We start from the raw sequence: 16,195 nt of genomic DNA, 5'->3' as shown, positions 1-16,195 counted from the left end.
CACCGAAATGCTGTGTTAACACTGACAATGCGCAGCCATCAAGCTCATGTACGAAAAGATTGAAGGGCTTCTGATAACTAGGGGTGCCTACCACCGGGGCCGAACACAAGGCGGTTTTCAGTTCTTCAAATGCAGTCTGGCACTCATTTGTCCAAGGAAGCGGGTGGGGAACATCTTTAAGTGTGAGGGCCATCAATGGTTTAATGAGTAGACAAAAATTGGGTATCCATTGGTGGCAGTAGGAGGTGATACCAATGAAAGCACGGACCTCTTTCTGTGTTTTTGGTGGGGGCATTTTACTGATAGTCTGTATTCCTTCAGGGGTGAGGCGGCATCCCTCCTTCGACAGGAGATGACCTAAGTAGGTAACCTCATGTCGACAATATTGGAGCTTGGAGAGGGAAACTTTGTGATTGAACTGTGCCAAATGCAGGAGCAATTTCATTGTAGCTTCTTTACATAATGCCTCGGTGTCTGCTGCTATGAGCAAATCATCAACGTACTGGAGTAATGCGGTACCTTGAGGTAGGGACAGGGAATCAAGTTGGCCCTTGAGGGCCCGACTATAAATGGAAGGGCTCTCTGTATATCCTTGTGGAGCTCTACAGAACCGGAAACTACGACCTGCCAATGAGAATCCGAAATGATCCCTACTCTGTTCATCAAGGGGTATACTAAAGAAGGCATTCTTCAAATCAATGACAGAAATGAAACATGACGACGGGGGGATCATAATGAGTAAGGCAGTGATATCTGGGACCACAGGAAACTGGGGAACTACTATTTTATTTATTTCGCGTAAATCAATGACAAAACGATAAACAGGGGGTTTGGAAGGGTCGGTGCGTTTGAGGACAGGCAAAATTGGGCTGTTACACACATTGCCTCTTGTCTCTTCAACCACCCCCTTGTCAACAAGTTCAAAAATGATCTGGAGTAATGCCCTCTCCCCTTCTTTGGGTATTTTGTATTGGGGATGTCGGGGAAGGTGAGTATTTTCCTTTAGGGTAACAGAAAAGGGGGGTATGGACAAAAGGCCTACATCTTGGGCCCAAAGGGTGGGAGGGACATTTGGAAGTTCCTGGGGAAGGGGATCTAAGAAGACTAAATATACTGGGTGTGTGGTAGGGTGGCCCATAGTGATGTAAACACCATCAGGAGAACAGTATATGGTGGCATGTAATCTTTTCAATAGATCTAAACCCAACAAATTTTCTCCACATGTGGAAGTCAAAACCAAAGGGGAATCAACCGTGTAGGGTCCTATCATTAGTTCCAGTGGTTGTGAGACGGGGCTAAACACTGGGGTACCAGAAAACCCCACAGAAACGTTATTTGCACCAGACAAGGGGGCCCCAGGGACTTTAGACCTAGCAATAGAACTTTTGGTTGCACCAGTGTCGACCAAGAATGGTTCGGTAGAACCCAGTGTTGTAACGTGAACATACGGTCCCTTCTGGTCAACAGGAATAGGCACGGGTCCCTTTCCTTGTCCTTGGCAATCCTAGTGGGACAGAAACCCCGTCCCTTCTTCGGGCTCATAATCCTCAGTAAAATAATTGCGATCTTCATAATTGGCTGCATCAAATCTATTCTCGTGCATGAGGGGACGCCTGTCCTGTGACTGTGTTCTAAGTCCGCCTCGTCCTCGTCCTCTCTGGGGCCGTTGCCCTGTGAAGCGGTCAGCAGGAGCAGAGTGGTTCCGGACCAACAAGGGACACTCATCGCGCCAATGACCCTCCTGGCGACAATAAGTGCACTGATTGGACCCCAGCGGTGGGCGAGGAGTCAGGGGGGCAGGTTTCTGAGCAACTTGTTGAAACTTCACGGCACCCCTGTTTTGGGTCTGGGTCGGGTATGCCTGTTGGAGTAATACCTTTGTTTTTAGATCTTTAGTCTTCTTATCTGTTTTGTCTCGCTCTTCATTCTCCCTATTCTCATAATACTGGGTCATTGTCAAAATGCCAGACGGGGTGGAAATGGGCCAGGCACTTTCCGACATTTTGAGTTTAGTCCCAAGTTCTGGTAACAAATTGGACACAAATGTATCCACAAACAGTCGCTGTCCCCCCTCTGAAGTCATTTCCTGTCCACTATAGTCGGTGAACGTGTCAAATCGTGTGAAAAAGTCTGAGACACTTTCATCTTTCTTTTGCCTGCAAGTAGCTAATTTATCCCAATTAATACGGTGAGGTGTCAACATCTTTTTCATGGCGGTAAGTATCTGGGCCGGAAGGGCCAAGATTATGGGATCAGGTTTCTCACCGCTAGTTCGAGCTCTGTTGGCCTCCCCAAGTTGTTGCCAAGTGTGGCCAAATTCTGCCTGATCATTATGACGTATTTTAGACCATACTTCAGTCGGTACTACCTGTCCCATTAACATATTGATATCTGCTAAAGTCATTACGCAAGACTGGAGGGTCCGAGTCAATTCCTTGTAATAACCCGCTGGATTTTTACGCGGGTCAGGTAATTGGCTTTTAAGCTGGAGGACATCAGACCTTTTCCAAGGGACATGGACCCACATTTGCCTAAAACCCGCCGGTATGTCAGGTTGGTCACCCACGCCAGCAACGCGGTCCCTCCAGACAGGCTGTACCTCCCTCATTGGAAAACCCTTATTCAGCATGACATCAGGTAAAGAGTCCCTAAGGGCTACTAATGTGACCAGATCGCAGTATAGTGCGGGTCCCTGAATGTCCCCTTTCGCAACCTTATTGCGGAGGTCAGACAGATGCAGGGGTGGACTTGATTCTACAAAATCTTCCCACATTTGGGTCAGTATGTCACACATATCACAAAAAGTGTCAAGCTGTTGGATGCGCGTCCACTGATCCATGGTCATCCATATATCCTGAGCGGTGTACATAGTGCCATTCCACATCCACATGCGAGCCTGTTGACTCATAGCGAGTTGTTCCTGTGTATTACCTATCTGTCTGTGCAAAGTACATCATCTGGGAGTGGGTGGTCTACGCGGAGTTACATAAGGGATATAATCACGGACCACTGACCAAGCATTTGCTAATAGCCCTGCACTGGGGGAAGGTGTCGGATGACTGTCAACAAGAAACGGATTAGTTGTGATGGGAGTTAAAGGCACATTGGGTTGGACAGGCACGGGACCAGTGGAAGGAGCAACAAGGGAAGGGGAAGGTTGGACCTGCACCGGTACAGTGGCCTGAACAGTCAGGGCATTGGGAACGAGTGGCTGAGGAATCGGATGAACCAGGGCATGGGCATGGGCAACAACTGGAGCGGCTGCGAGGGCCAATTGTGCGGGATCAAGGGCCGTATACATGGTGGGAGCATAAGGTGGAGGGGTGACCAACATGGAGGACATGAGAGGGTCATCCTCCTTGTCCCGGGCCTTTTCGGGGACCTTCTTGGTAATGAAACATCCGTCTGTCTGCATTCGATGTAATCTACCATGTATCACTATACCCTCTTCTATTTTCTGATCATCATGATTCTGGGCCTTCTGAATCACACTCATACGCATTGTTTTAGCTTTGCTCTTTTTGAGTTTGATTACCTTCTGCTTGGACTCCTTGCGCCAAACCCAAAAGGAATCAAACATAGCAGGTCTAACTTTTCTTTGAAACAATTTCTCCTCCAGATTGTCTAATACAGGACGTTCAAAACTACCATGCATTGGCCATTGTAACTCAGCATTACCCTTTGTATACTTGTGCCAGAGTGAGGAAAACACAATCGGGCCAATACCATGTTTAACATAGACTTCATGATTAGGGGTCCCCAATAGAGAAATCGAACAAGATTCCTCCAATGCGGAGTCCTGTGCACAACAACAACACCATTTCCGAAATGTACTAAATCCAGGCATCTCTAGACACATATCCTGGTTCCAAACATCAAAGGGTACAATCGAACAGTTACAGCATATGACTGTACTTACCCCTTTCCTTCGGCTTTTTCAAAAGTTGAACAAAACCCAAAACCAAATACAATTCACCAAAGAAGTGGATCACTCCCACTCTTACCTGACCGTTAATCTTTCCTCGCACTGCAAGTGTCACAAAGATCTCAATCTCCAGAAATTAGTAATCGGAATTGGGGCGTCAGTCGGGGCCGCAGTCGGATAGCCCCTAGGAGGGAGGAATCACGCAATCGGAGACCTCGGCCCACAAGGACAATTTTCAGCTGATGTAGTGGCGCGCCTCCCTTGGAATTCGATCACGGACCCCTCACGACCACCAGGCTCGATGACGACCACCGAAGGCACCCCACGTTTGGGCACCAATTGTAGAACCGGCTTTTGGAGACCCCTCCCGACTGGAGGGTTGAAGCCAGCGTTGTAGGGGACACCTAGAATCTACGGGTTCACCTTGATTACTCATGTATTACCAAAAGAGACCAGGACAACTTAGCTGTGGAGGAAAGTAAATTACTTTATTAGCTTGAGCTAAGGACAGGGTCCCAGAATGGTAGAAAGACAATTCTCTGGAGACTGCTGCTTCACTCCGCAGCGCACACATAATTATAGCACTAGCCACACGCTTTACACATCCAACAAGTTCTTCATCAGTCTCGAGTGGCGTAATCGTGGCCAGAGAGCGTCTGTCTCTGATTGCACAATGTGCACAGCCTCTTGCTTCAGCGGCCAGATGGCGTGCTCACGGAGCACAGCTGTTGGCGTAAGAGGCTGAGTTACCAACAGTGGACAGGATGTGGCTAAGTCTCTGGCACAACCGCGGGGGTGGGGGCGAGATACACAAGCAGTTTCTGGAATCGGCTCAACCGCAAGGAGCGAGGAGGGTTAAGCAAGTTCTAACAGGGACATAGAAAGCAATCCTTCACCAGGTTGCCGAGAATATGGCAACACGAAATGGAGTCTCAGTGGCCATTTTAAGTATAGGTCAACACGCCACACCCTGCCCCGGGTTCCCCCACCCACAGATACACCATCCCCAAAATGCTGAGGCCCTCCTCCCCTACCACTTGCTCCTCCACACCCGGTCAGACGGTTAGTGCCACTGATGTGGGGACTGTGTCCCCCCCCTCTATCCTGCCGACCTCACCTGCACCCCATTCCACTCACATGGATTTAGGCACTGCAGTGGAGTCCACTACCACCCCGTCTGACTTGGGCACTGCAGTGGGGACCCAATCCACTCCATCTGACCTGCCCACTGAAGTTGTGCCAGCACCCACCCCATCTGACTTGTGCCACACAGTTGTGACTGCACCCACCACTTCAGTCAGCTCCACTGCAGTTGCAAGTGACTCTCCTGCATCCACTACCCCTTCACTGCCTCCTTCTGCTGCGCCCTGTCCCTGCGGTGCCTAGCCTGCCCCCATGTATGCCCCTCCGAGGGGATGTCCCCTGTCCTTACCAGTGCAGGCAAGCAACGTGTGACAGTTGTCACTCAAGTTCACTCCTTATCATTTGATAATGGACTGGCCATTAGCCTTTTGTTTGAACGGACGTTTAAACTTTCATATGCTGAATAAAGCTTTTTTCTTTATCCTTGTGAACTTGATTTAACTGTACATTAGGTTGATGATGTTTAGCATGCCCTTGCACCTGTAATGCTTGGTTTCCAATGTTGAATACTGAGGTGTTGATGTGAGGTACTCCATGTGGTCCATGAGATATGTATCCTATTCTGGTCGGTATCCACGTCATCCTTTGCAGCTAACTGGGTGTATCATGATCAATAATTTGTGAACATCTCTGTGAACATTTCATTTGCATGGTCACATCTGTGGCTTGCACACATGCACATATGATGTGCTTTCCATTGTCCAATTTGTCTATTTCCCTGAATTTGGGTACATCTCCACTGGACCTACAGGTGTGGGCATCATTGGTATAGGAGCAACTGGGTCCTCTGTGCAACTTGCTGGACATATGTGTTGAGTATGTGCAGATGACTTAAGGGACACTCCCGTACCCAGGCTGTTGTGACCAGAGCCTTCATTGTGTGGTAACTGATGGCTGACTGACCAAGTGTTCTGCTGACATGAGTGAGACGTGCTGTGACTATGTTTGGCACAGCTGGGCTTCCAAAGGAGTTGGGTCCCCTCAGGCTATATAACGGATGTGTTGTTCCGTGACATAGCCTGGGCCCATGATGTGTGTTGTGTGAGCATGTGTGTGTGTGTCCACATCCCTTTTCATACACAGGCAGTGTTCCCTTGATATGTTCCTGTTGTTTATGCTTGCTGAGTGGTACTGTGTTCATCCCACAACTTTGCCATAGGCTACCAGATGTGTGGGTGCATGACACACTGTTGTCAGACGCAGATGGGACACAGTCAGGGGTCCCCTAGGCACTTGTTAGTTCGCAATATCATGTAGTTGTCCCTAGGTGGTACCTTTTCAGTGATTGAGACATGTGTGTGTGACTGCTCCCACTTGTCGGGTTCAGGGCTGCAATGTTTGCAGGTGTCAGCATGTGTGCCTTGTGGTTCTCCTTGGCTTCTGCATTGTCCTGGGACTGTGGGAGGTATTCTGATGGTTACGTGAGCTGTGACATCATGGTCAGGTACCGCATACTGTGCAGTATGTCTGTCATTCTACAGGGTTGTGAAATGCCCTTGTGTGATGAGTCTGTGCACCTTAGTTTCTCCCAACATTCCTGTGTTTGTCATGGGTGCATGTGCAATGTCACCTGTCCATGTGGGCTTCACAGACGCCCATTGTTGCAGTTCAGGGTGTGTGGTGTTGAGGGTGGACTGATGTAAATGTTTGCATGGATGGGCCCCTAGCTCCCGTTTGTCCATGGATGACGGGCCATGCTGAGTGATTTGTGTTTGTGTAGATGTGATGTACGTTTGTGACACAGGACACATGTCTGGTTTTCACAGTTTGTAAGACATCTACCTTTGTCATCACAGTGGAGGTGTCATGCATGCTTGTGTCACCCCAATGTCTGGTCTCTGGGGGTAGTGCTGTTGTGTGTCAGTCTCTTGCTGTGTTAGTTTGTGTTTGTGTTCATTCCAGCTTGTGTCACATGTGTCTGTTGTGCTCCCTCTCATCTCACAATGCCTGATTGCCCACTAAGGGTGTCCCAATGATGGTTTACTTTTGTATGGCACTGTGTCCACATCTGTGTCACTGTGGTTCAGCCCCCCTCATGTGTTGTGTAGTTGCCTGGGGATACTGAGACACACACACACATGTTGTGTCAGATGTGCAGTGTGAGGTTGCCTGTTTGTGTTTGTGCAGCTGCATCGGTGCATTGGTATTGCTGTTGTGGGCCATTGTCTGGATGCTGTGTCTGTGATTTTCCATGCTGTCCCTGTGAATCATATCACTTCATTCTGCACATTCATCCTGGTTGTTAGGTGCCATTGCTGGCATGGAATCTGAGTTTGTGACCTGGCACCTACCGTCTACACAAGTTGTTTTGATTAGTGTGTCTATTTTCGAGGTGAGTGGGGGTGGCAGTAGTGCTGGGCAACATAAGCCCTATGAGTGGGGGTGGCAGGGGTGATGGGCAACAGGTCCCCTATGAGTGGGGGTGGCAGGGGTGATGGGCAACAGGTCCCCTATGAGTGGGGGTGGCAGGGATGATGTGCAACAGGCCCCCATGAGTGTGGGTGGCAGGGGTGATGGGCAACATGTCCCCCATGAGTGGGGGTGGCAGTAGTGCTGGGCAACATAAGCCCTATGAGTGGGGGTGGCAGGGGTGATGGGCAACAGGTCCCCTATGAGTGGGGGTGGCAGGGATGATGGGCGACATAAGCCCTATGAGTGGGGGTGGCAAGGGTGATGGGCAACATAAGCCCTATGAGTGGGGGTGGCAGGGGTGATGGGCAACAGGTCCCCTATGAGTGGGGGTGACAGGGGTGATGGGCAACAGGTCCCCTATGAGTGGGGGTGGCAGTAGTGCTGGGCAACATAAGCCCTATGAGTGGGGGTGGCAGGGGTGATGGGCAGCAGGTCCCCTATGAGTGGGGGTGGCAGGGGTGATAGGCAACAGGTCCCCTATGAGTGGGGGTTGCAGGGGTGATGGACAACAGGTCCCCTATGAGTGGGGGTGGCAGTAGTGCTGGGCAAAATAAGCCCGATGAGTGGAGGTGGCAGGGGTGATGGGCAACAGGTCCCCTATGAGTGGGGGTGGCAGGGGTGATGGGCAACAGGTCCCCAATGAGTGGGGGTGGCAGGGGTGATGGGCAACATAAGCCCTATGAGTGGGGGTGGCAGGGGTGATGGGCAACATAAGCCCTATGAGTGGGGGTGGCAGGGGTGATGGGCAACAGGTCCCCTATGAGTGGGGGTGGCAGGGGTGATGGGCAACATAAGCCCCATGAGTGGGGGTGGCAGGGGTGATGGGCAACATAAGCCCTATGAGTGGGGGTGGCAGGGGTGATGGGCAACAGGTCCCCTATGAGTGGGGGTGGCAGTAGTGTTGGGCAACATAAGCCCTATGACTGAGGGTGGCAGGGGTGATGGGCAACAGGTCCCCTATGAGTGGGGGTGGCAGGAGTGATGGGCAACAGGTCCCCTATGAGTGGGGGTAGCAGTAGTGCTGGGCAACATAAGCCCTATGAGTGGGGGTGGCAGGGGTGATGGGCAACATGTCCCCTATGAGTGGGGGTGGCAGGGGTGATGTGCAACAGGTCCTCTATGAGTGGGGGTGGCAGGGGTGATGGGCAACATTAGCCCTATGAGTGGGGTGGCAGGGGTGATGGGCAACAGGTCCCCTATGAGTGGGTGTGGCAGGGGTGATGGGCAACAGGTCCCCTATGGGTGGGGGGGGCAGGGGTGATGAGCAACATAAGCCCTATGAGTGGGGGTGGCAGGGGTGATGGGCAACATAAGCCCTATGAGTGGGGGTGGCAGGGGTGATGGGCAACAGGTCCCCTATGAGTGGGGGTGGCATTAGTGATGGTCAACATGAGCCCTAGGGGTGGGAGTGGTAGTGGTGCTGGCCATACAACCCCTATGGTGGGCTGCTGTTAGTGGCCAGGATGTGGATCCCCTGTGTGTGTTTGCCATTTTGCGGGTACATGTTGTTTGTTTGTGTGGTAGGTGTCTGACTTACCGTCTGCGCCGTCCGCGTCTGTTCCTGATCCGGTCATAGATGTAGAGTACTGGTATGACCTGCGTGATGGGATTCATGATGTGTTCATCTCGTACACGCTGATTGTTGCTCCGTCTCGTACCCGTTGCAAGCTGGTCCGTCTCGTAGCCGGGGATTGAGTTGTGGCGCAAATCGTAGCTGATATGCTTCTTTTCCGGATGCTGTGACATGCCGTACGTGGCGAGCCGTTCGGCACGTAGGAAGTACGCATCGTACTTGTCAGGGAGGAAACTGCTATGGATACTGCTTCCGGCCGACTCGGTTCTGCGTTAGGGGTTACGGCTCGGACAGAGAGTGGAGCTTGAATCACAGCCTACGTGTTGGTCGGGTTTTTGGCAGTTATGCGCATCGTACTTCATCAACAGTACGGACCCGCTACAGGTACATGTCGGTCACAAGGTAAGGCTACGGACAGCTCTCGGAGAGCTGTCCGACCCGGATTGGAATTGACCCCATAGTATCCAACTTATGATGAGAGCCTACCAAATCCCACCATACCTTATACGATAACTTAGATGGCGTTTTCCAGTTAAAACTAATATGCTGAAAAACAAGTGCTGTAAAATATCCAGCAATTTATCTTTAGGAAACAAAGGAATATGAGAATTAGTCAATGAATATTAAAAGAGTAACTCAAATTAAAAATCCATTTGATTTGAGACCATACCTTGTGTCGGTGAGAAAAGTGTATTTGGACAATATATGTACAAAATCTGCTGGAGGAATCTGGCAAGGCCAACATTTAGCAGAAGTATCCGAGAACATTCTGGAGCATTGTAAAGGAGTAAAATAAAGCTGGTGATAAATAAAAAATAAAGACTGTGTAACACTTGCAGACCTGGAAGTTTTATATAAACATGCCACACTTTATTCCAAAAATGAATAGTCCAGGAAACCCCTAGATCCTTTTCCCAAAAGAGTTCAGACTTTGATTTGGTTTGAAAGGGATCTGGAAGGGAAAAACATTTATGAATAGCTGATGCTTTAGGGCCTGTTTTCAGAAATTCAGTAATACCAGAAGAAAAAGGAATTAAACTGGAGGAGATATGAAAAATAAACATCAAGAACCACATTCATCAATGCTAACAAAATTAATATTGAAAGATTGAGGTCAATGATACATAAGACAGGATTGAGGTAAAGAGATAGGAGAGTCATTATGAAAAAGTTGAGATACTCACATAAGAACCTTATCCTTCCAAGTACGCCTTATACAGGTCTAATATTAATCTTAATTTGGGAATTATTCCATATCGGCATTTTCAACAACAAAGACGTAGTCAGTATAAGTGGAAGGAATGTGGATCGAATCATTGAAACAGTACTCCGTAAAAGAGGAGAGTAAAGAAACGACTTAGTAAAAGATAGAGGTAACACTTTTTTAAAGTAAAAGGAAGAGACACTTTTTCAATATCAAGCCATAATGGAGAAAAGGATGAGGACAAATCCTGAGTCGAAAGAGGTGCCTGACGTAAAGCACAAGCTCTATGATAGCCATAATAATGTGGAAAATGTACACCCCACGCCAATTTCAACCTTTGAAAAAGTAACTAAATCTATTCTGGCCTTTTATTTTTCCATAAAAAATTAAGAAGTGATGAATTAATTAAAAAGATATATGTATATTTGGGAATCTGAACTGACAACATAGAAAGGATATGTAACAATAAAGGGGAAATCATCATTTTAATAGAATCTAAACAACCCCACCAAGATAAAAATAAAGGATTCCAAGAGGAAAGAATACTATCAATTTTGATATGAAGTTCTTTAAAGTTAATTTTAACAGTATCTAGAATAGAATTTCTAAACCAAACGCCTAAATATTTGATTTTGGCAGATGTACACCATTGGTAACCAATAATAGAATAAGAATGACTTAAAGTATATTTATTAAGCGGAAGAACCTCAGTTTTGTCCTTATTAAATTTATATCCCAAAACATTCGAAAACAAAGATATTTAATGTAATAGAGGCGGTAAGGAACTATCAGGAGAAGAAATAAACAGAAGCATATCCTCTGTATAAGCAGCAAATTTTAGATGACGATCACCATAAGGAAAACCAGAAATAGAAGAATTAAGACGCATCCAAGAGAGACAAGAGAGAAAGGGTTCAAGAGCTAAAACAAATTATAAAGGAGAAAGGGGCAACCTTGCTTTACTCCCCTATAAAGAGGAAAGTATGAGGATATCAAACCATTTACCAATACGGATGTTTGGGGAGCATGATCTAAAAAGCAGATGAGAGCAATAAATTTAGCAAAACCAAAGGGGATGATGGACGGAGTGTTGAACATTGCAAGCACTCACCCCCAGTCAACTGATCTGGACTTAATCCATCATCATTCTTTAGCTTAGCTTACTCCGCCACCCTAGTTCAGACATGGCCATATGCAAATCAGTCTGACCCTGTGCCTCATGGGAACAGTCTAGCCCGAACTGCCAATCCATGTCTTCCTGGGACCGGTTTCTGGCTAATCAGCCGTCATCAGCCCGTGTGCTCCTTGCCACGGGAGTACAGATCCTCCCTCACCCCAAGATCCACCTCAGCCCAATAAGAAGGCTCTGCCCAGCCCGCACCCTCTGGCCCCGGCCGGCACCGAGACCATGCTTCTGACACCCTGCCTTCCGTCTCGGCACTGAAGCCTACAAAAAAGCCTTTCGGCTCTGAAAAGGCTCATTCCAAATCAGTCACCGAGCCGAAACTTTCGGGATCGAAGCCAATGTCCGGCTCCAACCCACCCCCTTCGGCACCGAAACAACCAACGGCTAAGACACCGGCACCGAAACCTTTGGCACCAAAACAGCAAGATGTGCCAAAATCACCAAAAAAGCACCTTTTCGACTCTCCGCTTGACAAACCGGAGCCGAAACAGAAGGTGCTATACATTCATCCAAAAACTGCACACATTACCACCAAAGTGACTTTAAAATGCAAAACTGCTACAGAAGACGACTACCACATTCCTTTAAAAAGGAGAAGTGTCGGGACTAATCCTTCCCCTCCTCCTCTTCCATCACCTCCTTCTCCTCATTTTCAACGTTTGCCAATTTCACCTGAACAATCACCACCGCATACACCTGACAATCGGGATGATGGGGTTGGCGATGGGGATTGGGATGGAGCTTATCAGCCAGTACCTACAGACCCATGGGACAACTACAACACCAATTCACCCACAGGGAATGATCCTGATTTGTACCCTACCAAGCCCTCTCCACCAAACGACATTGTACATTGTACTACTGGGTAGAGCTGCCAACTACCATGGGGTACAATTGCACAAAGAATCCCTTGAAGAGGATTTCCTTTTTGAAATCCTTAGCATCACACAAAAGTCATTGCACACACTACCTATGCTCAAAGGTATGATGAGGCATGTTGATGACCTATTTATTGACCCTGTCAGGGCCCGTATTCTTACCCCTAGGGTAGATAAAAAGTACAAGCCAGCACCATCGGAACCAGTGTACATAAGGGTATAATTACCATTGGACTCCCTGGTGGTGTCCAACGCAGATAAAAGGGCCATCTCCCAAACTACAGGAGATGCTCCACCCCCAGAAAAAGAATCCAAGCTTCTTGATGCTTCGGGCAAAAGGGAGGCCTCTCAGGCAGCAAACTTCTGGCGCATCTCTAACACGCAGGCGCTGCTAGCAAGATATGACTGAGCGCATTGGGATGAGATGGCGCAATTGCTCCAATCTCTGCCCGAGGAACATAAATCTAAAGCGCAAGACCTAGTGCGGGAGGGACAGCTCATTTCAAATAATGCAATCGGGTGCTCCCTAGATGCTGCAGACACTGCTGCTAGAGCTGTAAACACAAGCGTCCTTTTAAGAAGGCACATCTGGATACGCATACCAGGGTTGAAACCTGAGGTTCAGACTTCCATACTGAACACACCCTTTGATAAACAACACCTCTTTGTTTCAGTGGTAGATTCTTCATTGGGAAGATGAAGAAAGACACTGAAGTGGCCAACTCCATGGAAGCCCTTCAGTTAACACAAGCTTGTGGTTCCTTTTGGTGATCTTTCTACCTTGGAGGGTCCTAAAATACCTTCTCAGGAACCACCTCCACGTACAAAGGCAATAACCAACCCTCTGCCTCTAAGGGTTACTTCAGAGGAGGTTACAGAGACCAAAATGGCAGAGGTAGAGGATCAAACACATATACCTCCCAAAGCAGTGAATTTCCTACACTTCCCCCGACCATTTAACACCTGTCAGGGAAAGACTTTCAGATTTCCTACCAATCTGGCAGTCCATAACAACAGACAAGTGGGTACTACAAATTATCCGCTCTGGTTACGGCCTGGAGTTCTCCAACACTTCACCAAACATTCCCCCAAAGTCACCGGATCACCTACACCTCCTCAAACACGAGGTTGAGTCTCTCCTTATAAAATAGGCTATAGAGCCTGTACCTCCTTTTACTTCTAATACCCAAAAAAGATGGTTCTCTCAGACCAATATTAGATCTCAGATAACTAAATCTTTACATCCAGTCAGACCACTTCCACATGGGAACACTTCAACATGTACTACCACTTCTGCAAAAGGGCGACTTTCTGCCTACTCTAGACTTAAAGGTTGCCTATTTCCATATTCCAATCCACCCGCTCTTCACAAATTACTCAGGTTTGTGTTAGTGGGTCAACATTACCAGTTCAAGGTACTTCCATTCGGAGTCACCACTGTCCTCAGAGTCTTCACAATGTGTCTGGCGGTAGTAGCTGCTCACCTGAGAAGACAGCGCATCAATGTCTTCCCATACTTGGATGACTGACTCATCAAAGCCAGTACATATCAGCAATGTCTCCAACACACTCACTCAACAATTCAGTTACTACTTCATCTAGTGTTTACGGTCAATGTGCTAAAATCACATCTACAGGCGGCCAATACTCAGAACGACCTAGGAGCCACTTTAGATACTCAAAAGGCCCTGATGTTTCCCAACGGAGCCAGTATTTGCAAAATTCAGGCTTTAGTTCTCCAGTTTCAACCCAATCACTCACTTCCAGCTCGGGTTTATATGCAACTACTGGGAATTGTGGCATCTTGCATCATGATCGTCCCCCATGCCAGGCTGTACATGCGTCCACTTCAGCAATGCTTAGCCAGTCAGTGGAACCAGTCATAGGGTCTGTTAACCGATCTAGTGTTGGTAAGCGGCCGTACTCCTCGCTCTCTGCAGTGGTGGAACACACAAAATTTATCAATAGGACGGGCCTTCATAGACCCGGTTTCACAAACAGTACTAACAGCGGACGCGTCCTTCACTGGCTGGGGAGCTCATCTTCAGCAACATACAGTGCAAGGCCTGTGGAGCCAACAGCAAAAGTTGCTCCACATCAATAATTTAGGGCTACTTGCAATCTTTCTAGCTCCCATACCATTTCAAACTCACCTGGCTGCCAAATCTGTCTTAGTTCGTACCAACAACATGCCAGCCATGTATTACATACAAAGACAGTGGGGGACACTCTCTCTAACTGTCCCACTTAGCCCAAGACATCTGGAGGTGGGCGATTCACCACAAACTCTATCTCCTAGCGGAACACCTCACAGGAGTGAACAACCAGATTGCAGACCTCCTCAGCAGACAGAGGCAGCAAATATATGAATGGGAACTTCACCCTCAGGTACTCCTCCCATACTTACAAACTTGGGGAGTAACTCAGATAGATCTGTTTGCCACACACAAAACGCAAAATGCCAAAGCTTCACCTCCAGGTACCCACACCCGCTCTCCAACGGCAATGCACTATGGATGAACTGGTCTGGGATATTTGCCTCCTTTTTTCCAACTACACAGAGACAAAGTGGTTCTTCGTACCAAGCCCAAATTTCTACCCAAGGTAGTACCTGCATTTCACATAAATCAGTCAGTAGAATTACCTGTATTCTTCCCTCAACGTGATTCTGTTGCAGAACGAGCTCTACACACCTTAGATGTCAGAAGAGCACTTTTGTATTACATCGAAAGAACAAAGTTATTTCGTAAAACCAAACAACTCTTTGTTGCTTTTGCACCACCACACAAGGGCAATCCTATCTCCAAATCTGGTATTGCAAGGTGGATTGTTAAGAGCATTCAAACTTGTTATGCAAAAGCAAAAAGAACTCTAACTGTAGCCCCTAGAGCGCATTTCACTCGCAAGTTAGGGGCTACTATGGCTTTCCTAGGAAACAGCCTCATAGTTGACATTTGCAAAGCTGCAACATGGTCTATACCGCACACATTCACCAAGCACTATTGTGTAGATATGTTAGCGAGACAACAAGCTAATGTGGGCCAAGCAGTACTCAAAAAACTATTTCAAACCACTCCAACAGCTACAGGCTAGCCACCACTTTGGAAGGATACTGCTATATAGTCTATGCAAAGCATGTGATCTACAGCTCACATGCCTCGAACGGATAATGTTACTTACCCAGTAAGCATCTGTTCTTGGCATGGATAGCTGTAGATTCACATGCGCCCACCCGCGTCCCTGGGTACCTGTAGCTGCTGCAGTTCTGTCTCTAGTATACGTACATATGCATGAACATCTCTATTCTTTACTACTACTCCATTCTGTGGGAAAACAATCTAACAATGAGTCGATGCCCATGCGCACTATCACCGAAAGGAGGAGTCACCTACCTCGTGACTGGAAAAGGCTACTGCAAAGAAAAAAAAACCTGCAAACATCCGGACCCAATGCTAGATGGCAGGAGAATGCAAAGCATATGAATCTACAGCTATACATGCCAAGAACAGATGCTTACTGGGTAAGTAACATTATCCTTTTTTAATGTAAGCACTACTGATTACTATTTGTGTTTTTAGGGCATTACGTGGTATGAAATAAGTTGGGGGACTTTTTAAGGGGTGTGGCCTATGTAATTCGAGGGGTGATTTAAACATGCAAACTAAATTTCTGTGATTCCCATAGCGTGCCACCCAGCTTAGTGTTATTGCTTCCAGATATGTAACACAACAACTGACGTACACCTAAAAACAGCCAGGACTATTGGCTTTGTCAATGACCGTTAGCTGTTTAAGATAAATGAGTAATAACAATGATTTTGTTATTAATATGGAAAATGTTTCAATTCTAAAATTGAGAAACTTTGAATTAAACA

The 16,195-nt window shown here is 47.6% G+C and overlaps 1 protein-coding gene across 1 annotated transcript in view; it reads left to right on the top strand.

Annotated features, from left to right (window-relative positions):
- The window catches only part of LOC146869802 (uncharacterized), a 508,722-nt gene that overhangs the window by 75,577 nt on the left and 416,950 nt on the right, over positions 1-16,195 (top strand). The window contains exon 5 of the mRNA XM_085640499.1: positions 11,704-12,298. Coding sequence (XP_085496625.1) covers positions 11,704-12,298 — 595 coding nt within the window. The remainder of the gene's footprint in view (positions 1-11,703; positions 12,299-16,195) is intronic.

The sequence above is a fragment of the Triturus cristatus genome, chromosome 1_1 (assembly GCF_964204655.1).
Source record: "Triturus cristatus chromosome 1_1, aTriCri1.1, whole genome shotgun sequence".
NCBI classification, from domain to species: Eukaryota; Metazoa; Chordata; class Amphibia; order Caudata; family Salamandridae; genus Triturus; species Triturus cristatus.
Note: the sequence above shows the minus strand (reverse complement) of the source record. Positions and strands in the feature narration are given on the sequence as shown.